This window comes from Odontesthes bonariensis, chromosome 12 (assembly GCF_027942865.1).
Source record: "Odontesthes bonariensis isolate fOdoBon6 chromosome 12, fOdoBon6.hap1, whole genome shotgun sequence".
Lineage (NCBI taxonomy): Eukaryota > Metazoa > Chordata > Actinopteri > Atheriniformes > Atherinopsidae > Odontesthes > Odontesthes bonariensis.
The window spans coordinates 25,879,839-25,904,304 of record NC_134517.1 but is presented as its reverse complement, the minus strand read 5'-3'; the positions used below and the strand labels follow the sequence as shown (position 1 = coordinate 25,904,304).

General features: G+C 38.7%; 1 protein-coding gene across 3 annotated transcripts in view; it reads right to left on the bottom strand.

Annotated features, from left to right (window-relative positions):
* Window positions 1-714: 714 nt before the first annotated feature.
* The window catches only part of edar (ectodysplasin A receptor), a 36,989-nt gene continuing 13,237 nt past the window's right edge, over window positions 715-24,466 (bottom strand). For 2 of the 3 annotated variants that reach the window (XM_075479881.1, XM_075479882.1), the window contains exons 3-13: window positions 23,548-23,613; window positions 19,592-19,711; window positions 16,686-16,867; window positions 13,988-14,073; window positions 9,692-9,769; window positions 9,439-9,564; window positions 9,260-9,334; window positions 6,567-6,639; window positions 3,630-3,948; window positions 3,427-3,490; window positions 715-3,343 (exon numbers count right to left, since the gene is read on the bottom strand). In XM_075479881.1, coding sequence (XP_075335996.1) covers window positions 2,958-3,343; window positions 3,427-3,490; window positions 3,630-3,948; window positions 6,567-6,639; window positions 9,260-9,334; window positions 9,439-9,564; window positions 9,692-9,769; window positions 13,988-14,073; window positions 16,686-16,867; window positions 19,592-19,711; window positions 23,548-23,598 — 1,560 coding nt within the window. In that variant the 5' untranslated portion in view covers window positions 23,599-23,613 and the 3' untranslated portion in view covers window positions 715-2,957. The remainder of the gene's footprint in view (window positions 3,344-3,426; window positions 3,491-3,629; window positions 3,949-6,566; window positions 6,640-9,259; window positions 9,335-9,438; window positions 9,565-9,691; window positions 9,770-13,987; window positions 14,074-16,685; window positions 16,868-19,591; window positions 19,712-23,547; window positions 23,614-24,466) is intronic. The other variant, XM_075479883.1, reaches the window with a different exon arrangement.

Sequence of the window (24,466 nt, the reverse complement as noted above, 5' to 3'; positions counted from 1 at the left end):
TTCCATCTGATGTCCATAGGCCACTAACCAACCCTGTCAGTGTCAACAGTAATGGCTGTCAAACATCAGCTTTTACTGAAGACCTGATCAGTATAATGGCTGCTAACAGACTCTGTTCAAGTCTTTTGTTCATTCTTCTTAACTGAACACTTACTTACCAAACTCTTGCCTTTTTAACTTTTTGGCAAACCAGTAGAAATTGTAAAAAAACAGCAGCACTATAAGCCAGTTCTATAGAAAGTCTATTTACAACACAAGCACAAGTATTAGGGCTATCTATGTTGTGCACTAAGTTGAGCAGTTAGCTCAGATCAGAATAATGCTTCATACAAAACATCCCGTCAGTGCACAATAGCCAAGCTGTATAACGTAATTGAAAAGATTTTACAGTCACATGCAATGATATTTCCACCATACATCTTTATTAGGTATATTTTATGTACAATAATAATTTATATATACAGTTACACTTTGGTGAAGAGTTTGAGTGTTTCTACATGTTTTTCTATACTGTATTGTGTGCACTATTGAGGTAAGTAATTCATGTTTGGCTTCTGTATTTTATCATATCAGCATAATATATGTAAGACAAAGCTTTCACAAGTCTGAAAATAGCTCAGTTTCATTTCAATTCTCTCAGATAATGTTGTCGTAAAAATTTCTATTAAACAAACAAATAAAAAAAAGAGATGGTTTTGTTGACAACTTGTTTCTGAGAGGGCAGTAGGCTATATATCTAAATTGGAGCTTGAGAGCAAAGACAAAAAAAAATCTATATATAGATATGTAGTTGACATACACGCATATTCATTAATTTAAAGTGCTGGAGTCCAGCCCCAGATTGCAATGAGAGATATGAACAAAAAGAGTTAAGAAAGAAAAACTTCTCTGCAGAGCAGTCATGGGTCATTATTCAGATAACATCAGGCATCAGATTCAGATGAGTCCTCTTCCCAAATCTTTGGTGCTCACCTCTTTTGACTGTAACAAAATGTAGAAAACTTGATCTCAAGCTTTTTAGCTGGGAACACCATCACTGTTGATGGAGTTAAAATGAACATTAACATGAAGCTCCTCAATGGTTTAGTCTGATACTTCTCAGAGCTATGGTTTTCGAACCATGCACTCAACACCTAACTGGCTTCAGCTGCCTTTCAGAACTCACACAACTGCATATTGTTCTTGTTTAGTCTATTGGTCCCATGGGGAAGGGTGGTGGTGGTGGAGGGGCTAAATCCTGTCTGAGCATGACTGAGCCAACCACAAAAGCTGAATAAGAGCAGACAGGGTAGAACAACTGTAGTACTAACTTTGCCACGACCGGCAGCACTCTTTCACCGTTTACAGCGCAGCAGCCCTGGGGGCAGTTAGTAATTCATCTGTCCTGACATTGCTCTTTTCAATGTTTTTTTTTTTTTTTATAGCTTTTCCACTGGGCTTCAAGCAGTTAAGTAGCCCTAAATGCTTAATTAGGTGCTGGAAATCACAGGCACTTTGCACCCGCTCTGTAAACCGCAACACTTCAGCCTATTAGAGGCATGGGGAGCCACACGCCAAATAATTAGGGCTGGCGGCAGCACTAGACCGCAGGATTGGGGTAAAAGGGGAATAAAAGGCAGCTATAGGGTTGGGTCCAGGCTGGGTCACCGCTTCGGAAGTAGCTGCAGTAGCAGAGTGTGTGAATCTGTGTGTTAAAGTTGTAGACAGTGGATTTTGGACATGTGGTTTCAGGCAGAGCATAGGTAGAGCACAGTGCCTATCCAGCATAAAGGATCAATGCTCCAACACTAAACACACCACCTAAATTGTGTTTTGTGAGATAGCAAGTTGAACTTTTCCATTCACTGCATCTTTATATCACCGTCTTTCTGTACTTTCGACACATACAGTATGTTAATGGGTAAATAAAACTTAAGTTCTCAAAATGTGTAGCCTTGTCTCCTTGCACGTGTTTTCTGGTGTTATGTATATTCAGCAAGAGACACGGGAGCATGACCAAATGCCAAAATTATGCGAGTAAGTTTACCAGCAGAGCTGGATGATGTTTCAGTATTTCCAGCTGGCCACAATGAATGCATTCTAAGGAGGGTGCTGATATCTGCTTTCTCTTTGAGTGATGGCAGCACTGTTAAAGGAGTAGTTATGAATCTTAACTAATGCTGCGGTCAAAACGGGTCGCTTTCTTTCTACAGACAAAAACATCTGGTTACATCAACTGCAGGATGCACTGTAAGGTTTTGGTCCCAACCCAAAGGTTCGGTGAGAGTACAAAACAAGGCCAATCCCAACACCCTTTGCCTTTGGCCTTACTCTTGTTTTGGAGTGTCTTCAACGGGGTACAAGCAATTTGAAATGGAATCACAAGGGCTGGAGTACAGTCAAGGGAGGCAACTGAGATTGAGCCTAGGGGGGCATCCTCAGTTCTCCGTTTTGAAGGCAATTAATTTCAACTGCAGTGTAGTTGCTTGCCAGTACACTACAGCATCCTTTTAAGCAATTTAATATCTAATTTCATATAACTTTAGAAATGACTGCCATTGTGTTGCGTCCAGCGCACAGGCCTTCCAGCTATTCTATTTCCAGAAAATTCAGCAGCATTGGAGAAGACAACGTGCTGGTAAAATACAAAACAAATTCTGATTATTCTTGCAGAGGAGAACCTAGCTGACAGGAAACTAGGAAACAATTTGAATCTGAGTTTTTGGATTTTTGTTCATTTCGCAAGCTTTGTAGCACTTAGAAAGTTTTTTTTCAAAGACATTTAAAACTGTTTTGGACTGTTAACTTCTTGTCAGGAAAACTATTGTGGACAGGGAGCCCACTGACATTCTTCATGTGATGGGGTAATGCTTACACTGTATATATATGCTGTCCTTCTTGTCAGAGCAGAATCAGTCTTCACATATTCGTGTACCACAAGACCTCCAAGTCTCTGAAGTCACTGCTTCACCAAATATTTAGACACTGGCGCAGCGCTGGGATGGAGATGTGCATGGGGAGGGACAAACTAACTGGCTGTGAAAACTGTTAATACTTTGCCGTCCAGCCATTGCTGCCACCTCACTGTTTCCCAATACATCTGCACAGAGCGACTCCACAGCATCCAGCCTCTCGATCTGCACCAGGCGAGTAAGGAGGTCAGGGATGCTGTAGCCCGCTGTGCTCACTCTCTCAAAGAGCTGAAGACCGTCGCTCATGCCGCCGATTTCATCGCGCTTCAGCCCGAAACTCTCTGCCAGGTGCCTCCATGTCTTCACCACCGCTGCCTCGCTGCTGTAGGAAGAGCTCAGCATGCGACTAGCCTTCTCCAGGCAGTCGAAGGGAAGCTCTGTGGGGCTCAGACCTGGAGAGAGGATCGGAATTCAAGTATTGGACGGGTTTGTTTCGAGTAAAGAGTGGATATTTTCCTCCGTTTGATAGACTTACCTTCAGTAACATTGCAGGCTCTGGCATACAGATCTAATATATTCTTCCTTCGACTCTGTAGCATCTGTATGGTTTACAAAAAGACAAAAAGAATTGGGAAAAATAAAGTTTTGAGATTTTCAGACGACAATTAATTCAGGATCTGTTCACAATCGAATCATATCTTAACTTTAGTACAATCTTTAAAAGGTCCATCGTCTTACCCCAGGAGTTTTATTGTTGTTATTGATAGCATTCACACTGTTAATGTGGTTGCTGCTGGCGATGTGGTTGACATTACTAATGTGGTTGGGACTTGGAATGTTATTAGCCTGGTTGGCTGCAGCGGTGGGGGTGCCATTGCAGGCACGGAGTCCCAGGGACAGCAGGCAGAGGTCGGGTTGGTTGCCCAGGTTGACAAGGCACAGGTTGGGGTTGGGGTTGGTTGTCTCTGCCGATCCCTGTTTATCTGATGTGGGTTCCTCATCACTGTCAATGCTGCGACTCAGTAGCTGCTCATTCTCTGAAGATGCATCGTTTTCACTGCATATACCAAGTCACTGGTGTTAGTATTGGTAGAATATACATATATATTTCATCCTCTAACATCAACACCTTAGTACATTGTATACTTTGCATTCATTAGTTCTCGTGCCAGGGAAGCTGATGATCAGCTCAATAAAAGTAAGGCTCCAGTCTGCAATTTAGTAGCCTGCCAGCACCTTTACAGCACTTATAAACACATAATGCCATGTTTATTAAAAATGTACAGAAACAGAAGTATCTATGGTTTTAGGAGGTCAAGCACCCAGACTAATTCATTCCCGGGCGCAGTAACTTGTGGGCATTTAAGTGGTCTTTGTTGGTTGATTTTTGTGTTCTTTGGACAAAGCCTGGCTGTTTTCCAATTCTTAGGCTCTATGGTAAGTTACAGACTGCAACTTTTTATCTTCTCTACAGACCTGATAACTATCTGCAAAAGATATCAGACCGGATAATGGTAAGAATAATATCAGGGGTGTGTTGTAATAGAACCAAATGGGTTTTAGCCAACATTGCAAAACACACTATCAGTATTACTTTCCTCTCACTTTGAAGCCTCATAGGCACACATATCTATTAAAATGTTCTGACTGTAATAAACAGAGTCAATTATTCCAGTAATCAAAATAACTAAATACCAAAAATAATGCTGCATCTGTTCCAATTCTAGTACACTACTTACGTAAATGGTAAGATATAATATACACAGAATGACTTGTGCTTTTGCAAACTAAACAGAATGTTGGACAAATGAACTGGAGAAGATTGCTGTTTTTTTTTTTTTGTCCCAAACCCATGATTCACAACATGATACCACGTAATATAATTTTATCACACATCCGTTCCCTCTTTCTGCCTTCTCTGGATTTTCTCGGAAAAAGCACCTTGTTGACAAAGATGCACACAGAATAGCATTGTTTCAATGTCCCACACTCTTTTCCCAAACACACGCACACACACGCACGCACACACAAAATGGCATTGTTTCTCAGACATCTAACACCCACTCTGGCAGCAAATACAGTGAGTTAGCACATCCTCTGGCATGCTGCTTTACCACACTACTTACTGCCACTGATTCTAAGGAGTGTGTCTTTGCGTGTGTGTGCATATGTGTACATGTGTCTCATCCATTCTTCTATTTACACACATTCCAAAAATTGTAAAAGAGTACCAATCAAATCATGCTTACTAAGATCAATCTAACGATTGAGCATGGTGGGTCACTGCAAACTTGTGTGCAGTATTTCCACACGTTGCCTCTGCACGTTCACCACTGCCTATAAAGCTGCATTGTCTTCACACAAGGGATGAGCTGTATGCACAGAGGAAGGTGAGAAAACCATAGTTCTTTTGTTGTCTGCTAGGACATGCTTTCACCTGGTGGTAAATTCATGTCAAGCTTGGAATAAATACCCCTATCCACCCTGAGAACTAACCCCACTGTCTGTCTCTCAGTGTTTTTAGACTCCAGGGCTCATAAGTGCTACATTACCTCATACCCCTTCAAAAACCACCTCTGCCTGCTCAAAAGCCACATAATGAGCTATCTGCTGCATTTAAAAAAAAAAAAGAAGAAAAGAACGTATTTTGTTTAACCACACACATTATGTATGTATGCAACACATAATGAATGCATGTATAGATATATAAAAAAACACATTTTTTTTCTTTTTAAAACTATCGCATTGGCGTGCTTTGTGGTAACTTCATTTTGGGCAAATTGTGACAAAATGATGCAATATTTTTCTTTTTGGATTCTCTGTCACACTGCCTTCAAATACAAACACACACATACCTTAATGAATTCAGATTTTTCATTCTATTTAATGTTGCAGGTCAAAATAACTAAAGCAAGAGTTGGGTGCAATCTGACGAATCTTTATAGAAAAACAAACTAATTCTATGTGACAGTCACATTTTGACGATCAAATAATAATTTCAGTCCCCATTTAAACCATACTGATTTTAATTTTCTGGCTTGGCAAATGTGAGAATTGATTGTTTTTACTTTTTTTCATGACTGTAAAATTGGAAGAAATCTTGGACTCCTGGAAAATAGCCTAGAAGGAGAATTTTAAATAAATAATTACATTTTTTTTTAAATAAATATTTCTTTCTTTCTGTCAATAAACAGTCAACAAGATTGCTTGTTGGAAATTATAGATCAGATTGATAGATAGTGTTAGCAACTTTTAAACAAGAGTATTAAACATACATTGGTTGTCCAGCTATTGCTGTTATCTGTTTGATTATACAAAAACTCCCTGGCTGATTTTCATGAATGATTGAGGAGAAAAAGAGCATAGAAAAAATAAATAAAAATTGAACAGTTTGTTGTGCCTTGAGGACTATAGTGTCACCAGTGGGACAAAACTTGGATCAAAGTACAATAAGTGCAGTTCTTCCTCACACCTGATTTGGCATGTCTGATGGTTTCTTACACAGACCCGTACAGGGAAGTCCTCTAAGAAAACTGCCACTTTTTTGTACATGGTGTATTCATTTTTTGCCAATTAGAACTTTAAGTTGCTAAGATTTTTAACAGGTATTCCTTTAATCCAATTTCTTTCTTTGCTCACTTAGACAGGAGTGAAGTAGAGAAAGGTGTCCCTCACCTTTTCACCGTCTTCTGAGGAGTAGCTTTCAGCTTGTCGTACTCGTCTTTTTCTGAGAAGATCACCACATTGTCTGTGAAACCAAAAACACCTACGATTAAAGGGTATGTTCTACAAACTATTGCTTTACTCATTGGTGAATGTACATTTGTCATTTGGAGAAAATCATCCACCGAACACAGACCAAAAATCACAACTGTTTTGAGTGCTAAAATACATTAATTCCAGATGACAGCTGTCAAGTGAATTCAGAATTGTTCATGATTTTTATCATTTTATATTTTTTAACAGAGGAGCTGCAGTTGGAATGATGTATAAAATGATTACCATGAGTATTTTTTTCATTTACACTCATCTTGGTTCTTGATAGGAATAGACAGCCTAATGAGTGAATACCTAAGAGGAACAAATGCTGTGTGTGCATGTGTTAGTTTGGGTTGAAGCGCCACTGTCTTTCATCTCACAGCCTTATTAAGTCAGTGTCTCCATGAGTGACAGCTAGCTCCGGTAGAGCTCCAAGCAATGGGCTGCTCTCCCACACACCAGTCAGCCAAAGTGCATACACACACACACACACACACACACACACACACGCAGCCATTTATTATAACTTTAACATTGACAAACAATGCAGACATTTAGTCCTAATACTAGTATAACCTCTCCATCCTCTTTTTTTCGCCTATAGCATCATTAAGTCTTAATGTTTCTGTGGCTACAGTCACAGTAATTAGCACGTATATGTGTGTGTTCTCATTTACACCACATGTAAGCGTTTAGTCAGTCTGGAAGTAAAATTGAACAGAGCATCAACGGCAGAAGAAATGGCGCCTAAAGCAACGCATGGCTTTAGCTTTGGAAACTTCACATTCCACCACGGTACACTCATTACTCTGCACGTCTGTCAGCCCACACATGCACACGCATACAAGGAAAGTGCACAAGCACACACATGCATTTGCATACATTAAGTTACAAATCACTAATGTGCACATAGAATGCTAGACTGACACCTGGAGCCAACATTATGTGAACATTTCGACGTGGTTCAGTAAAATTAGATGAGGCGATATGGTTTCTTTTATTATAGACTTGATCAGCATTGCATTGGTTGTAGGGCAGATCTTAACATTTGTCCCATAATTGTAGTGGCAGAAAGAAATTTCTTTGTGAAACATTTTTCTTTAATACTGTGGAGTGGCTGCAAAAAGATATGTAATTTGTAAAATAAAATAAAAAAGACTGAGCCAAGAGAACAACAGGAAAGCTTTGGATTGTGGATGCACAACAAGCTTGTCCACATAACACTGTGTGGCTACACCAAAAAAAAAAAAAAGAAGAAAAAAACAAAATAGTCATTAAGTTACCTGAATAAAGGTTGGAAAGGATTTTGAAGATTAAATATGCTGTTAATAAGTAGTGGGTGGCTTCAGCTTTTGTTACACACACTAAAACTTTTAGAGTGATTTTAGTGTCAAAGCTAAATCTGGAAATGAAGTAATTATAGTTTGGGGCTCCCTACATTTCAAACGATCTCAATCAGTGAGCAGTTCAGATTTGCAGAAAATGTATGCTTCCCATCAACTGCTTCGAGAAGAATTATCCAGCCTCCTTTTTTCTTTGTCGATTTTCAAATTCAAATTGTGCTACTTTCACTCTAGCTGAGGAGAGAGGTCAAGTTTTTTTTTTTTTTGCTTTGATAATAACAACAAATTCTAATCAGTAGTACTTTTGCTTTATTTAATATTTAGTAAAGTCTAAATCTAACTTCATTGTTTAATTTTTTTCCCCAGTTGAAAGTAAGAAGTTTTGATTTCCTGTTTTTCACTGAATGCATCAGCAGCAGTTAAGCCATCATTGAAATGAGCTTCTAAACTACAGGGAAAAGTAGGCCATATAAGCAACTGTTCTTAATGTTAGCCTCTTAAAACTTAACACACAGAGGAATGTAGTGACTGTGAAGCCCATGGGTTTATGGAGTCCATGGGTTTATGGAGCCAATGCCTGGCAGAAGAATTGCGATATTTTCTGATAGCTTTGAATGGAATATAAACCTGGTGATTGCCTATCACATTCTGCAGCGTAGTGTTTTGACAAACTGGACCAGTTCAATGACTCCTGACAGAATAGTGTCTAAAAAAAGAGAGGGGAGGGAAGCTGAGTAGCTCACTCAACGCCCCAAAAACAGGACAATGTGAAAAAAGAGATGTCGTACTGTCTTTTTGTGTTATTTTGACCAAAGCATGTCACAGACACTTCATTAAGACCTCAGGAGAGAGTGGCACCTTGTGCAAAATGGCAGATTATGTCTTCCTTGACCTGGATAAATCTCTTATCTAGGTTTTGTGAAACCAGGATAAGAATATTGCTGGTATGTGTTCAGAAGTTGGCCTGCACATATGCATATGACATGTGGATAAAGTTGGAATCATGTATACAAGTATTTACTAAGATTACTTGTGTTTCATGTAAACATGACACAGTATAATCAAAGTCAGGATGAGGTTTATAACCACAATACCAGGGTGAATGTAGACAAAATCAGTTTTATTATTATTATTATTATTATTATTATTATTATTATTACTAAAGACTAAAGACTCCAGTCACTAAGAGTGGAGAAACAGGAATGACAATCAAAACAGAATCTGTCAGTCATTCCTGAGTGTGTTTGTGTGTGAATCCTGTCTCACCAGGGACGTCTTTCTTGTCCTCCTGTTTGATGGTCTGAGCCTCCACTGCTTTCACGACTTGTCCAGAGCAACATGCTACACACACACACACACACACACGTACACACACAGAACTTCATAAAGCACAAACGGCAACCTTGAATGTGAAATGTTTATGTGTGTTTTTGTAAATGCCTCACCCTGACCACTCGGTTTGGCCTTCAGGATGTAAAACATGATGATGAGAACGATCGCGATGGCCATGATGAAAATGGTTGACATGGCGATAATGAGAGCTGTTGCTAGGTGACCCTGTCCTGAGGAATCTGAAGAATGGAGGCCATGTTGTAAAAAAAGCAAGTGTGAGTGTGTATGTGTGAGAAACAACTGAGAAGACAGGACGGTGATGGATGGAGACAGACACAGCTTGTCTGATTTTGTTTTTGTTGGTACCTTTATTTGGATGAGGAAAGACTGTTGTGCTGCCAGCGTCAATCCGAGGTTTTCCATCTGGCTTGCTCGTTTGCATGCCTGTAAAACACAAATGGACACAAATATTCATATTTTATTCTAGTTCATAAACCAGGTGTTTGTACAATACATACATACACAAGATATGCCATCACTTCAGGTAAATATAGTATATTTTACCAGCAGCTGAAGATGCATCATATGAAGAGTAAAAAATACATAAACAAAAACTAATAAGGAAATCAGAGAGTACATTTTACCAATGGGTTTCAATAGGTTCTTCCTTTGACCATGATCCAACACTATCAAGTTTCATGAAACAAAACTTGGTATTTTTCATCTTGCTGTGAAGAAAATGATCACATATTTGTTGGTAGAAGAACTGCAAAGACTGTGGGACAAGAGTGTGATGTGGGAAAGGACCAGGTGGTTCTTGGACACCTTTGGTCAGAAAGCAGGAATCAAACCAAACTCTAATTCAAACTTTACCTAAATTCTGCAGCTGTTTTTCTAAGCAGTAATTGCAGCTGCATTTTATAATGCGGTGCAATACTGTAATATTAGCAGGTGACATTTGCAAATCCTGTTTGCAATGACAATAAGGACTGTTTGTATTGCAAATGGTGCGTTCTACTGACATTTTCTCCTCGCAAGGCAGAACTCTTGAAGTATTTTGATCGTTTAATTGATCAGCCATTTAGAAATGTTACAAATAGAACCATACATTGATCTGTGAGCTGCCGTATGCTCTCTTCACAAACTGGTTGTCGCATTTATAAATCCTGTTGGCATTGACATTAATAAGCACTGTTTGTGTTTGTAAATGCAGGTCAGCTATGAATACGTTTTAGAAGTACAAGCTGCACATTTGACAGCGATATTTTATCCATAATATCAAACTGTTCCTTTAAAGTTTATGAACATTGCATTACCATTTTCTTCCTTTAATTCCTGAGTTCAAATGCCAACATATTCTGATGATGGTATGTTAGCTTTGGCCTTCCAATTTATTGACATTTCTCTCTTATTGACATCATTTTGCAAACAAAACACAAAAGCAAATTATCAGCACTGACAGCAGTTAAATTAGATTTCTCTCAGACTGTCTACAGCAACAGTAAACAAGCTGTTTTTTTGGACATTGTGGATACAAAGCAGCAGTTCTGTCCACATTTCTCTCTGTTGTCTATCTATTGCTTCCAGTCCTCCCACCTTCCTCCCCCTCTTTGTTTCCCCTTCTGGATTATTCATCAACTCTTTTTTCCTCTTTCCTAATGGAGCTGTAAACTCGTGGCAGCTCATAAATCAGCTCTTTTAATCAGTCTTTCATTTCAGCGAGTTGATATACTGTGGATCTCTTTGGCATGTGCCTTGCCGCTTTCCGTGGTCTCAGGGCCTCGTGTCATCAAGTACACACACACACTCACATACCAGCACCCTGTGGCTGCAGACTTCAACTCTGGGTATGTGTTTACACTTCTCTGAATTAGGACATGAGCCTGAACTGGAATTCTGTCTAGCATATTGTGGTTTAATCTCTTAAATTTGTCTTGCAGGCTGAGAACACACTGCAAAATAATAACTGCAGGTCAAATCAGTGTGTGCAGGTGAGGTTTAGGGTGGGAGTTCTGTTACCTGATTGCATGCATGAAAACACAACTTTCAGGGATGGGTAATTGTTATGACTCTACAATCTGTGTTTACATCTATTGAAATCTTCAACTGAATTTCAGAAACCGCTAGTAAATAGAAAAGAATAAAAGGAAGACACAGTTGAAACGAAGCGATGCCTACTGGTTCATATCACAGCCTGCCAAGCGGTAGCATCAGCGCAAGCACAAACATGCTAATCATCTGTCTTTCTCATACCCGCCAAAGTTTTAATTATCACACACAGAGAGCGAGGCTGGAGCCAAGGTAATTTACAGATTACATGGCAAGTGTCAGCCTGCCTTCATCCTGAGCAAGTCGAACTCCCAGCTCCTTTATTTAAGACACTGTTGTGGAACATTACTTCAAAGTTCATGTTTAGAGGATTTCTGCTCTGTTTCTGCAGGCTACAATAGCTTAAATGAGTGTCAAAGTATGACTAGGTAAAATCTTCTTTTAATCCATCAAATTAACTTGAGACTAAGCTATTGAGCAGCTTTGTGTCGCACTAACAGCAGAAAAAGTCATTCTTAGACATTCAATATAAACCCAATCTCACCAGAAAACATGTAATAGGTATGTTTATCTACATATTCAAAACACAGTAATGTCACAATAAAGGCCTAGAAATTGTAAGACAGTAAAGTTTTGAAAAGGGAAGCATTCAGATGATGTGATACAAACCTTTAAGCATCAGTATCTATCAATATTTAGGCCTAAACCTGTACTCTTATCCCTAATCCTAGCCAACCTCCACTGACAGCCAATTAGAAAAGTAAAAAGTTGTTAGACAATATTGGGTCTCAAACTTGATTCCTTTCAGTGGTTCAACTGCACAGTCCACCCTCGTTCTATTTTCTTGTAAATGTTTTGGACATGTAATAGTTGTGCAATATCCTATTTGTGACTTTTTCATGTGATGGAAAACATGTCAGACTTTGTTAAGGAAAACGTAGGCATGTTGTTATGTTGTCTCTGGTCTCAGGCCAGGTGTCAGACTAAGAGCGATTCAACGATATAGATGTAGCTGGATTTCTTTCTTTTTTTAAACTTATATTTTGTTTGATACTTTGTCATCAGTGATTTGATTATAATAAGAAACCTTAATTCTGATATCAATTATCAGAGAAAAAAAAGTTTTATAACTAAAAATCACTCGCTAATCATGCATTTTTGTGTGTGTGTGTGTGTTAAATTACACAATCACTTTCATTTCCTCCTTATTCAAAGAATAGTTAATAAACACACGCACGCACACACACAGAATAAAAAAAATCTGTTGTTTCTTGTTCATGCCTTTGTCTTTCCAAGCCCAGACTGCTTTTGGAGGTTTTCATCTTTCAAAACACACTCATTAAATATGACACAATACCAATAACATTTGTTTCTGAGCTCTTCAGTTATACTCAGAGGGTACTTTGAGCAATTATGGGCCCATAAATATCGTTCACCTAGCAATGTCAAGTGGTGGGGGTTAGAAAAGCTATTCAGATCCCAGCGATGCTCCCTCATTATTAGAATAATGTTGCTGTCACTTTTTGACATACCCACACAGAGAGCACAATGGGAAACTAGAAATACATTAGATTACATTTATTAAAAGGCTCATTGCAACTAATGGGACTGATGGTATTCTTATCGCTTTTCAGATGTTTCAGCATCTGCCCCTCACTAGGCATATCCATAAACTTGATATCTAAAATTTTGGAAATAACATCCGAAGATAATTTTTTTAACTAATTGAGACAAAGATTTCCAAACAGATTTTTTTTTCAAAATTCAACTGCTTGATAACATAGTTTTTTCCCCTCAGAGCTACAGTTTGTCTGATGGCTGTTCTCTGAATCCACGACATGTGAATTGTGACAAGAAGAAGTACAGTTTGCGTAAGTTTAAGCATGCAATGTGCCTGAATATGAGAAACTGTGCAGACTTTGAGTTTGAGGGGGGAAAAAAAACCCCAGAAGATTGGATGTGATACAGCATAAAACTTCCTTCCATAATATATCATATGGCTGTAATATTGGCATATCATCACTCTGAAATGTGAATATAAAAAAATATATATAGAAACTGTCAATGCAGAATGAGATCCATCTGAGAATCCAATGCTTCAATTTGCAGAGGACTGTTACATAAAAGTCAGTTAAGACTGCAATGCCTATTAACACCTGCACCAACATTTGGCACTATATGCGTAAACATATCCATGTGCAGAAAGACTATTTCCGGTACATACAATGTTATTGATCAGCAGCTAAACAGACTGTGGAGCTTGAAATGCAATGATACTAAAAGAGAATGTCAGTTATTTTTCTTTGTGAACATCAGTGAGGCCCACATTTAGGGGAAGACAGTGACCAGGGAGTTTGAAGAACTCAGCACAACCTCTGACCTCTAACTGTTTCCTCAAACTAAATCCAGGCTTTCAACATCTGCTTTTGCACAGCCTGTCCACTGTTATTTCCTTTAATTCAGATACGAAATATTCTTATTCATTTGCTTTTGATCAAAGGAAACTAGGTCTTTTTATGGACAGAGCTGAAAAGAGAGAATAAAAATGGTGTTTGGGAAAAGGGTATGCAAGAAATGAAATAGATGGAAAGTGAAAAAAAAAAATGGTCTTACATTCTTTGGTGTTGTGAGGTGCATTCTGGCAGGAGTGGCAAACCATCCCATACAGGTTTCTGGGTCGGTTCTTCAGCATATAATACCTGTTATATTAGAAAAAAAAACATAGGTTCAAACCAGCCATTTTTGTAATGCAGGTAAACTGAATGTGATCAAACTTGTATTTGTGATTGCTTTCATCATGTGTCCATCACAATGTTTTACTCTGCGAAATAACAAAGGTTCAGAATAGAGACATTGGTTCAACGCAACCAGAAAAGATTTTTTAATGAAAACATTTTCAACACCAGCAAGTAAATATTGTTAGCAGGTGAGTAGCATGGGACCTCCCTACACTCTGTACTTACACAGTGCTTAAGTATGGGGAAGCATCTGAGGTGAAAAGTTTGACTTAGTGAAGAAATGTGCATAATTGATGCCCTTAAGGCACTAAACATGGCTTGGTACAAATATCGCCCTTAGTCATGAAGTGTATGTAAGACGAAAAGAAGGAGGGAGTTCATGAGGTGCCAAGGCTGCAAATAGCTGAACAGCATTGATTCATTAAGGCTTGAGGGCATAAGAGGAAAATCTGAGTACTGCAGGTCACTATCATTTACCGTTAAACAGAGCAAATCTACTATAATGAAAATACAGACCTACAATAACGATACAATGAAGCTAAAGTCAGTAAACCTGACTGACTGTTCAGGTCCATTATCTTCTGCAGCAAATATGTATGACCCACACATACAGGTGAGCATATACAGTACAGAGAAAAAGACATGACCAAACTCAAACGTTAGAATCACACTAATGGGAGACACCTGTGAAAGACTCAGAGCCAAATAGTTAGGCAGCAGAACAACATCCTGGATGCTGACATGAGAAGACACTCCTTCTACATTACTCACATCTGCTGATCAGCAATAACATTAAACCTTGTGAAGGAGGGTTCTCTACTAAAATGTATACCTGCCAGGTATAATAAAAATGTAAATATGCGGTATGGGCGTGTTTTGGCCTCTTGGAATTCATTATTCGAGCATCCTGTAATTGAAGTCCCGTGGGGAGGTTTTGGAAGAAGCTATAACCTCTCATGAATTTGCTGTTGTTGGTGTACAGGTCAGAGCGCATCCTGCGGATAACTTTTTGTGAAACATGTAATCGGGACACTTCATGTGGTTATCTAATTTGATGCTCATTCAATCTCTAGTTTTAGAGAACAAAAGCTAATATCAGTGCTTTAAAAGGTGCTCTGTTTTTGTTTTTTTGTTTTTGAGTGGGCCCATTTCTTTATTGTTCTTGTGACTGCCCACCTAGGTGATTCGTGACTAGGGTTTTGCAGAATTCCACTGATCTACCAGTGTCAGAAAAGAGAAAACAAAATGATGAAGGACAGCAAAGATAAGAAGGAAAATGTATAAATGTATAAATGGGAAGTTAACTATCCCATTAAAAAGGAAATTGAATATAACTGAGACTGGATTAATCATGTTAAAGTCTGAGAGATGAAGAAGACCTCTTAAAAAAGCGAAAAAGTCACTTTTTCAAAAATATGTATCTGTTTGTATCTGAGTTTGTATCTGTAGTGATATTTGCAATGTTCTACACTGCTGCCACACCTGCGCAAAAGTAACTTCTATGAAAAAGTAATCACATTAAAACCTTTTCCTGCATCTGCAAATTACAACATCAAAGTTAGCAAAGAAACATTTGAATTAGGAAACAAGTCAGTGGCTTAAGTAGGTGTATGTTTTGAGTGCTGAGTTTGACGAAAAAAACATCTCTCCAGCTGTTAAGCACGGAGGTAGATAAATCATGCTTTGGGTTGGTGATACAGCCAGTTGCATTAGGATCATTTCACTGAGAGATGGAAAAAATGATTCAATTAGATACCAGAAAATACTAGAATCAAGCCTCATACTTTCTGTGAAAAAGCTCCAGATGAGAACATGATGGCAAAATAAAGATCTTAAACACACCTCAGAATCACAATGAATTTACACAAGAGGTTTAAGTTAAACATCTTGCCATGACCCTCACAGTCCACTAAACTAAACATCATCAGACTTCAAAAGAGCAGAGCAAACAAGGACGTCCAAGAATCTCAAAGAAGTAGAAAACTTTTGCAGGAATGGGCAAAAATAATCAGGAAATCAAGAACTGAAAGTTTAGCTGGATGAAAAAGTGTTTACAAGCAGTAACGCTTGCCAAATGGAGTGTTACTAAGTAATGATTGATGCAGGATGGCTATAGTTAGCTTCACGCCGTTTTTCTTTTTTTTTTACATTTTAACCATAAAACATGGGAATAGGTAGTAATATTCAACCATTCACAGTAGCAGAAATATTATTTACAGTGGAGTTGGCCAAAGTAAATATTCTAGATATCAGTAAAATCTCTTCATTGAACTGCAAACATGAGCTCCTCTTCATTTGTAGAGTGCAGCATCTAAAGGGCAGCACCAGATGCAGTCCAGAAGCTGACTGTGGAATGAACCACTTAAGTAAATAAGTTGCTGTATACACACAGTTTGTGTGTGTATAGATGGTCCAACAAAACCTTTTTTTCTCTTAATGACACCTTTAAAACACTGAACCCAAGAGCTGCTTCTGTTCCCATTCTTTCTCCTCATAATACTATAAATATATGGATGCTCAGTTTGGTGTGGTTAATGGCTTTTCCCAGTCATTTGTGTGTTTGTGTGCTTTACCCTGGCAAACAGGGACCACACTCCGCATCACTCTCTGGAGTTCCTGCTACACGAACAGCAGCTTTGTAGAGGGCATCACAGTCTTTATGGCGTCTGCAGATCTCATACTTTCCTTTGGAGTATTTCCCCTGAGGGCATGGCACACAGGCAAAGTCCTCATCCTTTACACCGTAACCACAAGTCTGCCAAACACACACACAAACATAAATTCATTTAGACTTGATAAACTTAACTTGATTGCGAACTAATAATCAATTATCAGGTCATTTTATATGAGCATTTCAGATTAACAACATGATTCAGTACCACGCTGTGGACACACAAATTCAAAAACACCCAACTTCAAATACTTCAAAATACACATCTGTTTTTCGAAATGTCCTACTCTGGCTTTGCTCTTCTGAGATGACAAAAGAGAAATCTGATTGGTCACAGAGGTGCTGTGTGTGTACTGTGTGTGTTTGCATATGCGTGTGTGTGTGTGTGTATGAATTCAGCCCCCCATGCCTGGTAGTGTTTAAGATGACCAACTCATCGTTCTGTTTTCTTGCATCGATCTTCTCCACATGCTGCTTCCTCTCAGTGGGGAGGCCCAACAGGCCACACACAAACACACGCATGATCACACATACAAAAACATACTCTTTCTCTCTCTTTTTGGCTCCTTCTTTCATCTTTAATTTCCCTCTTGCTTTCATCTGTCTATTAAACCGGCCTGTGTCTCTTAGCTTTGGGCTACAGTAGACCAGCTCTTAAAGAAATCTAATATTCTCGCCCTTCTGTTTGACGTCCACAAGTCTCAGTGTGATTGTTTGATAGAAAAGTGCACGGAGCTATCCGCAAGATCATGTCACTCTGGGTTAAAGCTCTCCTTGGATCTTTTGTATGAAGGCTTACTGTGACTCTGCTTCTGTTCATTGCCTCAAACCAGTTCCAGAGTGATTGAAAGCCTTTTCTTTTTCAAAGGAAATGTCTCACCTTTTTCGTGTAGGGGAGAGGGAGGTGAATAAACCCAAGGAACAGAAACTTATCTGGAATTGTTGCATTTGTTATTACAGTTTACAGCCAGGGAACGTATTGTAGGAGAAACGCAGGAAGAGAACAGGAGGGCGATGACTTGTGAATAAGATCCCTGGCAGAATTACATCAAGGAAACTGCATGCCAAACCGAAAGGTCACATGGGAGCATACTTTTAATGCTGAGCACCTTTAACAAAACATCCGAGCTGACTTGAAACCTCTCTCTGTAATTTTTAATTGCTCCTGACCTCACCATCACTTTTGTCACTCAATAAAGTTTGTAAAGTAGAAAAGTAAGTCTGCCTTAAATATGTTTACATTCTTGTCAATGGACTTGGATATCTGCAAACAAGAACCACTTTGTTTGACTGATATATCTGTCTGAGTGTTTGGGCATGTGCTTTCTGAAGTCTCTGTTGTGAGGAGGAACCTAATGGATATTCCTTGATTAAAAGCATGTTAAAACACACACTCTCCCACATGCAAGAAACCTCAGGGAAATAGGAGAACATGGGAATTACAGACTGTGCCTGTGTCTTTTTTTTCCAGACAGTGCGGCTCACAAATGGTTATACCATTCGTTATGAAAAATTTCTGTGCTCTACAGACAGAGCCTCTTATTGTTGGGTCTGTTCTGGAAAGAAACTAGTCAATCATTTGATTTTGTGTATTCAAATTAAACATACTGTTGATGATGCTTTTTAGAGGTACATAAAGAAACACAAAGCAATAGGAAGAAAGTAATCATGGAAGGTAAAAAGCAAGCATGATTGGTCAGCTGATTGGTTAAAAATTGCCAGTCAGATGATTTTGTTTGGGACAAGATCCAGCCCTTTAACAGGCTTTAATTAAAAGTGTTTAAGGCTACGTAGATTAGCATCAGAAAACAAAAAACCTAACTACAGCTGTGTGTTCAATTCCTTTTAAGAGTAATCTGTAAGGATGTTTTGTTCCATTTTATTGAGTTAGTCATGACTATTTTATGTTACTGAAAAATACATACTGGAAACCAAGTCCTCCAGAGCTTCTACCTTTTTAATAACATTTCATAAATTGCACTTTTATAGTCAATGGATTAATCACTTTTCTTGAATGCCTATTAATGTGACTCCATATATGTAGTTACTAATGTTTGAGCTTCATAACTTTTTTATCTTTCCAAATGCAGCTTTAAAGAACCTCAACTCTCACTAACCAGCTGAACTAGTTGGATAAATCATAGTAATTTCTGTGTTTCTATGGTTTGATCCAGCGCTACTTTACTTAGTGTTTTATCTGTGGTTCAAAGACCCTAGAGAATGCAAGTTTGTGCATCATACTCAACATCAAGTGTATAAAACTAAAACAGTTGAAATTAGGGGAATACTCAAAAAATCAAGACTTCAGCACCCAAATAACTATAATTCACTGTGTTCACACTTGAATGCAGCTGTCTCCTTTGGGAGGGTGTGGCCCCCTACGGTGCCCACTGAAGCATTTACCTGCGCTGTGTTTACTTTGGCTGTCTGCAGACTGACTGACGGATGCTAAATCCCTATGTGACTACTGCAAGTCATTCACTGTAATGCATGCCTTCACATTGAAGTCAATGAGAGCAATAAACCATAGAGAAATTGTTCATCTGAATTAAGGCACCCTTCACTGTGCAACTATGTGATTTTTTTGCAAGTGTTTGTATTGTGGGTGGTCTGAGAAAAACTGATACATACTGGGTTCATGATGTTTATTCCCCATGCTTTTTATCAATTTTGAATAGTCATATTTATAAAACTTTCTTTCCAAAGACAGTTGTGATGTTGTGCATGAACATAAAAAAAACTACTTAATTACAGAAATGAGCAAGATTAGGACCTAATTTAATGGTTTTCTTGTATAAGTGTACTCACCATATGCGGCTCTTGTCCTGGCTGGCACTGAGGGCATGCCTGGCAGCTATTGCTGGTTTGGTTGAAGAACTCATACTCTCCACAGCTGGAATACTCGGCACTAGCAAACATGCAACACACCTGGAGGGACAGAGAGACAGAGAGTTGATGAAGGCAGTGGGAATATATCTGAAACCGCCAAACAACACTTGTGAAAACAAAAATGACAATCATACTAATGCAATCACACTGCTGACAGACTCAGAGTGCGAGAAATCTCCGTCTTTGCAACTGACAGCTCCATGTAAGGCTAGAATTGAGGGTTGAACACCTGCTTGGACACATTTTTAATGCTGGTTTCTAATCTGATCTTCATCAGTGCCTTACTTAATACTTAAGTTTTCCATTAAGTGAACAGGATGGGCGCTGACCTGTAACAAAAGCAGATGCAAGCAAGTAACTCCACTGGATGATGCATTAAATGTCCAATAAAACATGAATCTACAGCTTTATTTTAAAGGGTATAAACCAAGTAGCAAAGAAAAGAGACATCAAATTACAACTTCTTTGTCTGTGATACTCTGACTAGCAGAGATCGTTGTTAGCTGTGTGCTTCCTATGCAAGAGTTGTACAAGGCCAGCATCTGCTTGTGTGTGTGTGTGTGTGTGTGTGTTTGAGTTTTTGTTCTTGTTTAACTCAAGTTGTAGAGACATCATTGTGTTTACACAGTCTCATTGTGAGAATACATCTCCCTTTTAGGGACAAAATGTCCTCATAAAAGCAATCCTTAATCGTCAGATGAAAACACGTAATTTAAGGTTGTGGTAACATTAGGTTTAGATGAGTTGTGGTTTTGGTCAGAGTCAGGGTACACTGTCAGGAAACTTAACGTAAAGTATTGTCCCCTGAAGTGATGGAAATGTGACTGAGCATGTGGCTGTGTGTGTGTGGTGGCATTGTGTTATTGTGGCTCAATGTAATAAGTAGCAGCTGGTATTTATAGCTATACCGGCATACTTTATCCTTTTCCGAACAAACTAACGAACTTTTAACAGTCATCTGCAGTCCAGAAAATAAATGGGTGCATGACTAAGTCTCTCCATCTCCCTCTTTTCTCTCCTCTCCCTCATAATCATCTCCTGTCAGAAGACACAAAGTGCTGTTTAAACAATAATATATTGTGCATATGAGCCCACTCTTCTCTGCCCATATAACTTTCTCATAATATTAGCCAGATCCAAAACACTCCCTTGGTTTACAATTCTGAAGCACAGTTGGTGTAAATACAGTTTAACATATTATACAACAAAATGAACTGTGTGTGGGATTCAGAGACATCAATAGGTAGGGTTGCACACTACAACCAGCTGAACACACCTCACCTCACTCCCCCCTTCAAAGAGCGGCAGAAAAATCTGCAGGCAGTGAAAAATGCGTAAAACGCAAGAATGTTGGCCAGTGCCAGAATTTGTTTGTCAAGTATGGGCTACTTTAAAAGTGAGGCAAAATATTGCCAGCTGCTTGTGCAAGTAGAATGAGGCTTATTCTGAAGTGAACACTAAATTTTCATTTTCAAATGACAGATCAAGCATTGAGTATGATTCCATTTCTGAAAAAGTGGACATTTGAATTGTCCCTCATATTGAGTCCTAATGTGAACTTGAACATGTAGTATCCCTTCTTTTCTATGTCCACAGCCCAGGAACGGTGGACCCTCAAAGTTTGTAGGGCTTTGTTGCAAGGGTCTTTCTTTTGCTCCTATCTCAGAGCTCCCCCAGCATAAGAGTCACCATTTTTATGTGCAGTGGTTGGTCCAGATAGTGTAAGTGTACGTTAATAAGTTGAAAGTAATGACTTCTTAAAACAATCACTGTCAATGATGTCAACAGTTCTTGACATTAACAAAAAAGAAAAAGATTGTACAAAACCTCAGAGTAATGGACCGACTAAAAATTCCAAGCTTTATTGAGGCTATATGCAATTTATAGTGCCATTACAAACTGAAGAAAAGTTACGGTATTTTAGCTCAGGGAAGGTTCTCTTGTCCTTGTTAACTTCAGGGTGTTCTTGGAACTGTTTGTTCAGTAATCACCAATCATAGGACTGTGCCTGTGTTTTCTCTCAGGAGTTTGACATTTCAGAGTCTGTAATAATCTGTCAGTAAGGTAATACTTCCATTGGATGGCAAAAATAAAAGCAGTATGAGGTGACCTGATAGCTGAGTGGTGGGGGTACATACTACGTAGCTACAGATAAGGTCAGACTGGGAACAGAATTAAGCCCTGGCAATTTTTGTCTGGACTGGTACCATTTTCCACAACTTGCACACTATGTAAAGCACAACCTCTGTGCTATGCAATTAAACATTGTAATTCAAGATGTAAGCAACGCGATAGCCATATTTTTGGCTATTACACTGGATAGCGAAACCGTTGTTTCAGAAAACAGACAGCCCTGACAAAAAGAGACTTACTGCATGTACCATAATGACGTAGTTTTCCAAAACTTTGTTCCAAAGCAAATGGGATGATCAGGTAAGGGGAGCTGAGGTTATTGCGCTGCTTGTCCTTGGTAGTGACCAGCTCTCTGCAGAAGAACTTGCTGCTATCGAATGTCATCACACTATTCATGATATACCAATGACTTATTAAAGTTGTCAATGCAGTTAGCATTTTGCATAAGTGCAGCATTAGTTATTTTCTTTTTTTAGTAAATTTATTAACTTGTTTTCTCTTCACTACCTCTTCTCTTTTATTACCTGAAGCATCTTGTTCAACATCTTTACCCCTCATTTCTGGTTACCTTGCAACTAACCATGCAGCTTCTTGCCCAAATTGCTAGCTATCCAGTTCAAGAATGGTTGCACATGCCATCAGCAGCGCCTGCTTCAGTTAATGGCTTCTTCTTTCCTACATTTTGTGTTTGCTGGAACTGACACTGTATAATAAAATCAAAAGAGGCAAAAAAAGAAATAGCAGTATTGGCCAAGATATCTTGACTTTTCATGCCAAGGGTGAGTCATGTTTTGGCAGTTTCATCCTTTTTTTTTTTCTTTCCATTTTAATCCTGTCCTTATATGTCCGTGAAGGTCCCATTTCAGTATATCTTTGTTTAAATATTGGAGACAGTGACGATCCACTGAAAGCAAGTAAGTAACATCCTCAGCAATTTTTCATTGCCGGTATGTCAACACATTTAAGGGTTCATTTGGGAATTAAGCAATCAATTTTCAACGCTATTTACTTTACTCGTCAAATTATCTTTATATCTTTCCACAGCTGGAAAAACCAACTTCCTGACATTCCAACTGTACACAGCTGCGTCACAATGCTTTGGAAAGATATTCACTATTCACACAGGCACAATAAAATGGAGTGCACATCTCTAGATATGAACAACACATCCTGTGGGTTATAGAGTTAATCCAGATTTTTCTTGCTTTTTGAATAAGAGCTCCAGTGTTTGACTGAAATAAGAGATGACAGAAGTGAAAAAAAGTGAGGTGCAGGGGCCTGTTAGGAACACCGCCAGCGGGTTTTAATATTAAAACAAGAAGTGAAATCTCAGATTATAAAGATATAAGATCCCTGCAAAACTCTATGGCTGATTAATTGGTACAAGTGCCACAGAGTTGTGCAATCTCCAGGCACATTATAACAAAATGTCTGGATGAGGCTGTGTCAAATGTGGAGTCAACTATGGCTACAATCCATACTACTGCAGCAGTAGTACTGCTAGACCAATATGGGTTTCTAAGAGCCAACAGCAAAATGACAGTGAAAGAGGAGAAAGTGAGCAGGAATTCAACAGATGGGGACAAGATTAAGATAAAACTGAGAAGAGTGAAGGGAAGATAATAATATGGTATATAATAGGGTGGGAGAGTGTTAACAGATTTATGAGGAAGGTAAAGGACAGGAAATAATGGAAATAAAGTCAAAAATAATTGTCAATGAAGCTGGGAAAGCACACTTACCAATAATGAGGACAGAAAGATGGACTTCTTCTGGCTTCTTCTTGCTGACATTTTTCCGTCTTTTTCCTGGGTGAGCAAAAGGGTAAGTGGTCACTCTTGTAACTAAATTCATGTCAACATTGCGAGCATACTAATTCAAGCACTTAACTTCTGTTATAATCATGAATCTAAGAATTCCTACAAGCAGTTGCGCTGTCAATAGGAGAAGTTGTCAGTGTGTGTGGCCCTGATGAGTTCAGTGCCCCGTTAGCATCACGTCATTGCCAATAAACAAGTAATAGAAGTAGAACATACAGCCTCTGGCATTCTTCTGACTCATACCTATGAGCACATATCACCGCTAGCTAACCCCTGATTCTAACAATTCATGATACCACTTAACATTTAAACACATGCCAATTCCTTTGTTTCGTCTGTCAGGCCAACAGCGGTAACTTAGCAGCGTTACATTTTTATTACTATATTAACATTTAAATTCATTAAAAAACATTAAATTCAGTTCAATATTAGGTTCTATATGTGCAGTGGCTGTGGTATTTAAGTGAACAGATTGTAAATAAACAGTAATTAGAGTATCTTGTGTTATTTTGTGTTTGTCTTGTGATTGAGAGAAGAGACTGGATGACTCAAAGAAAGCCCAGCAGGTTTGAACCCTTCTGGCAGTCACGCCATGGTTCACTTAGAAAACAAATATATAATTGTCCACATAAATGTCTATGTACTGTAAGATTGCGACTACCTGTTGTTGTTTTTTTGGCATAGAATGGATGTAAGTGATCAACTCTGTGAACACTGTTATATTACCAATTATTTTGTGTACTGCCATTATGAAGCTTTGAATTCTGGTTGTTGCCATTTTAGGATTTTGAAATCTGACATGGCAATATTTGGCTGAAAGAGCGGAGGAGGAGCAAAGGTG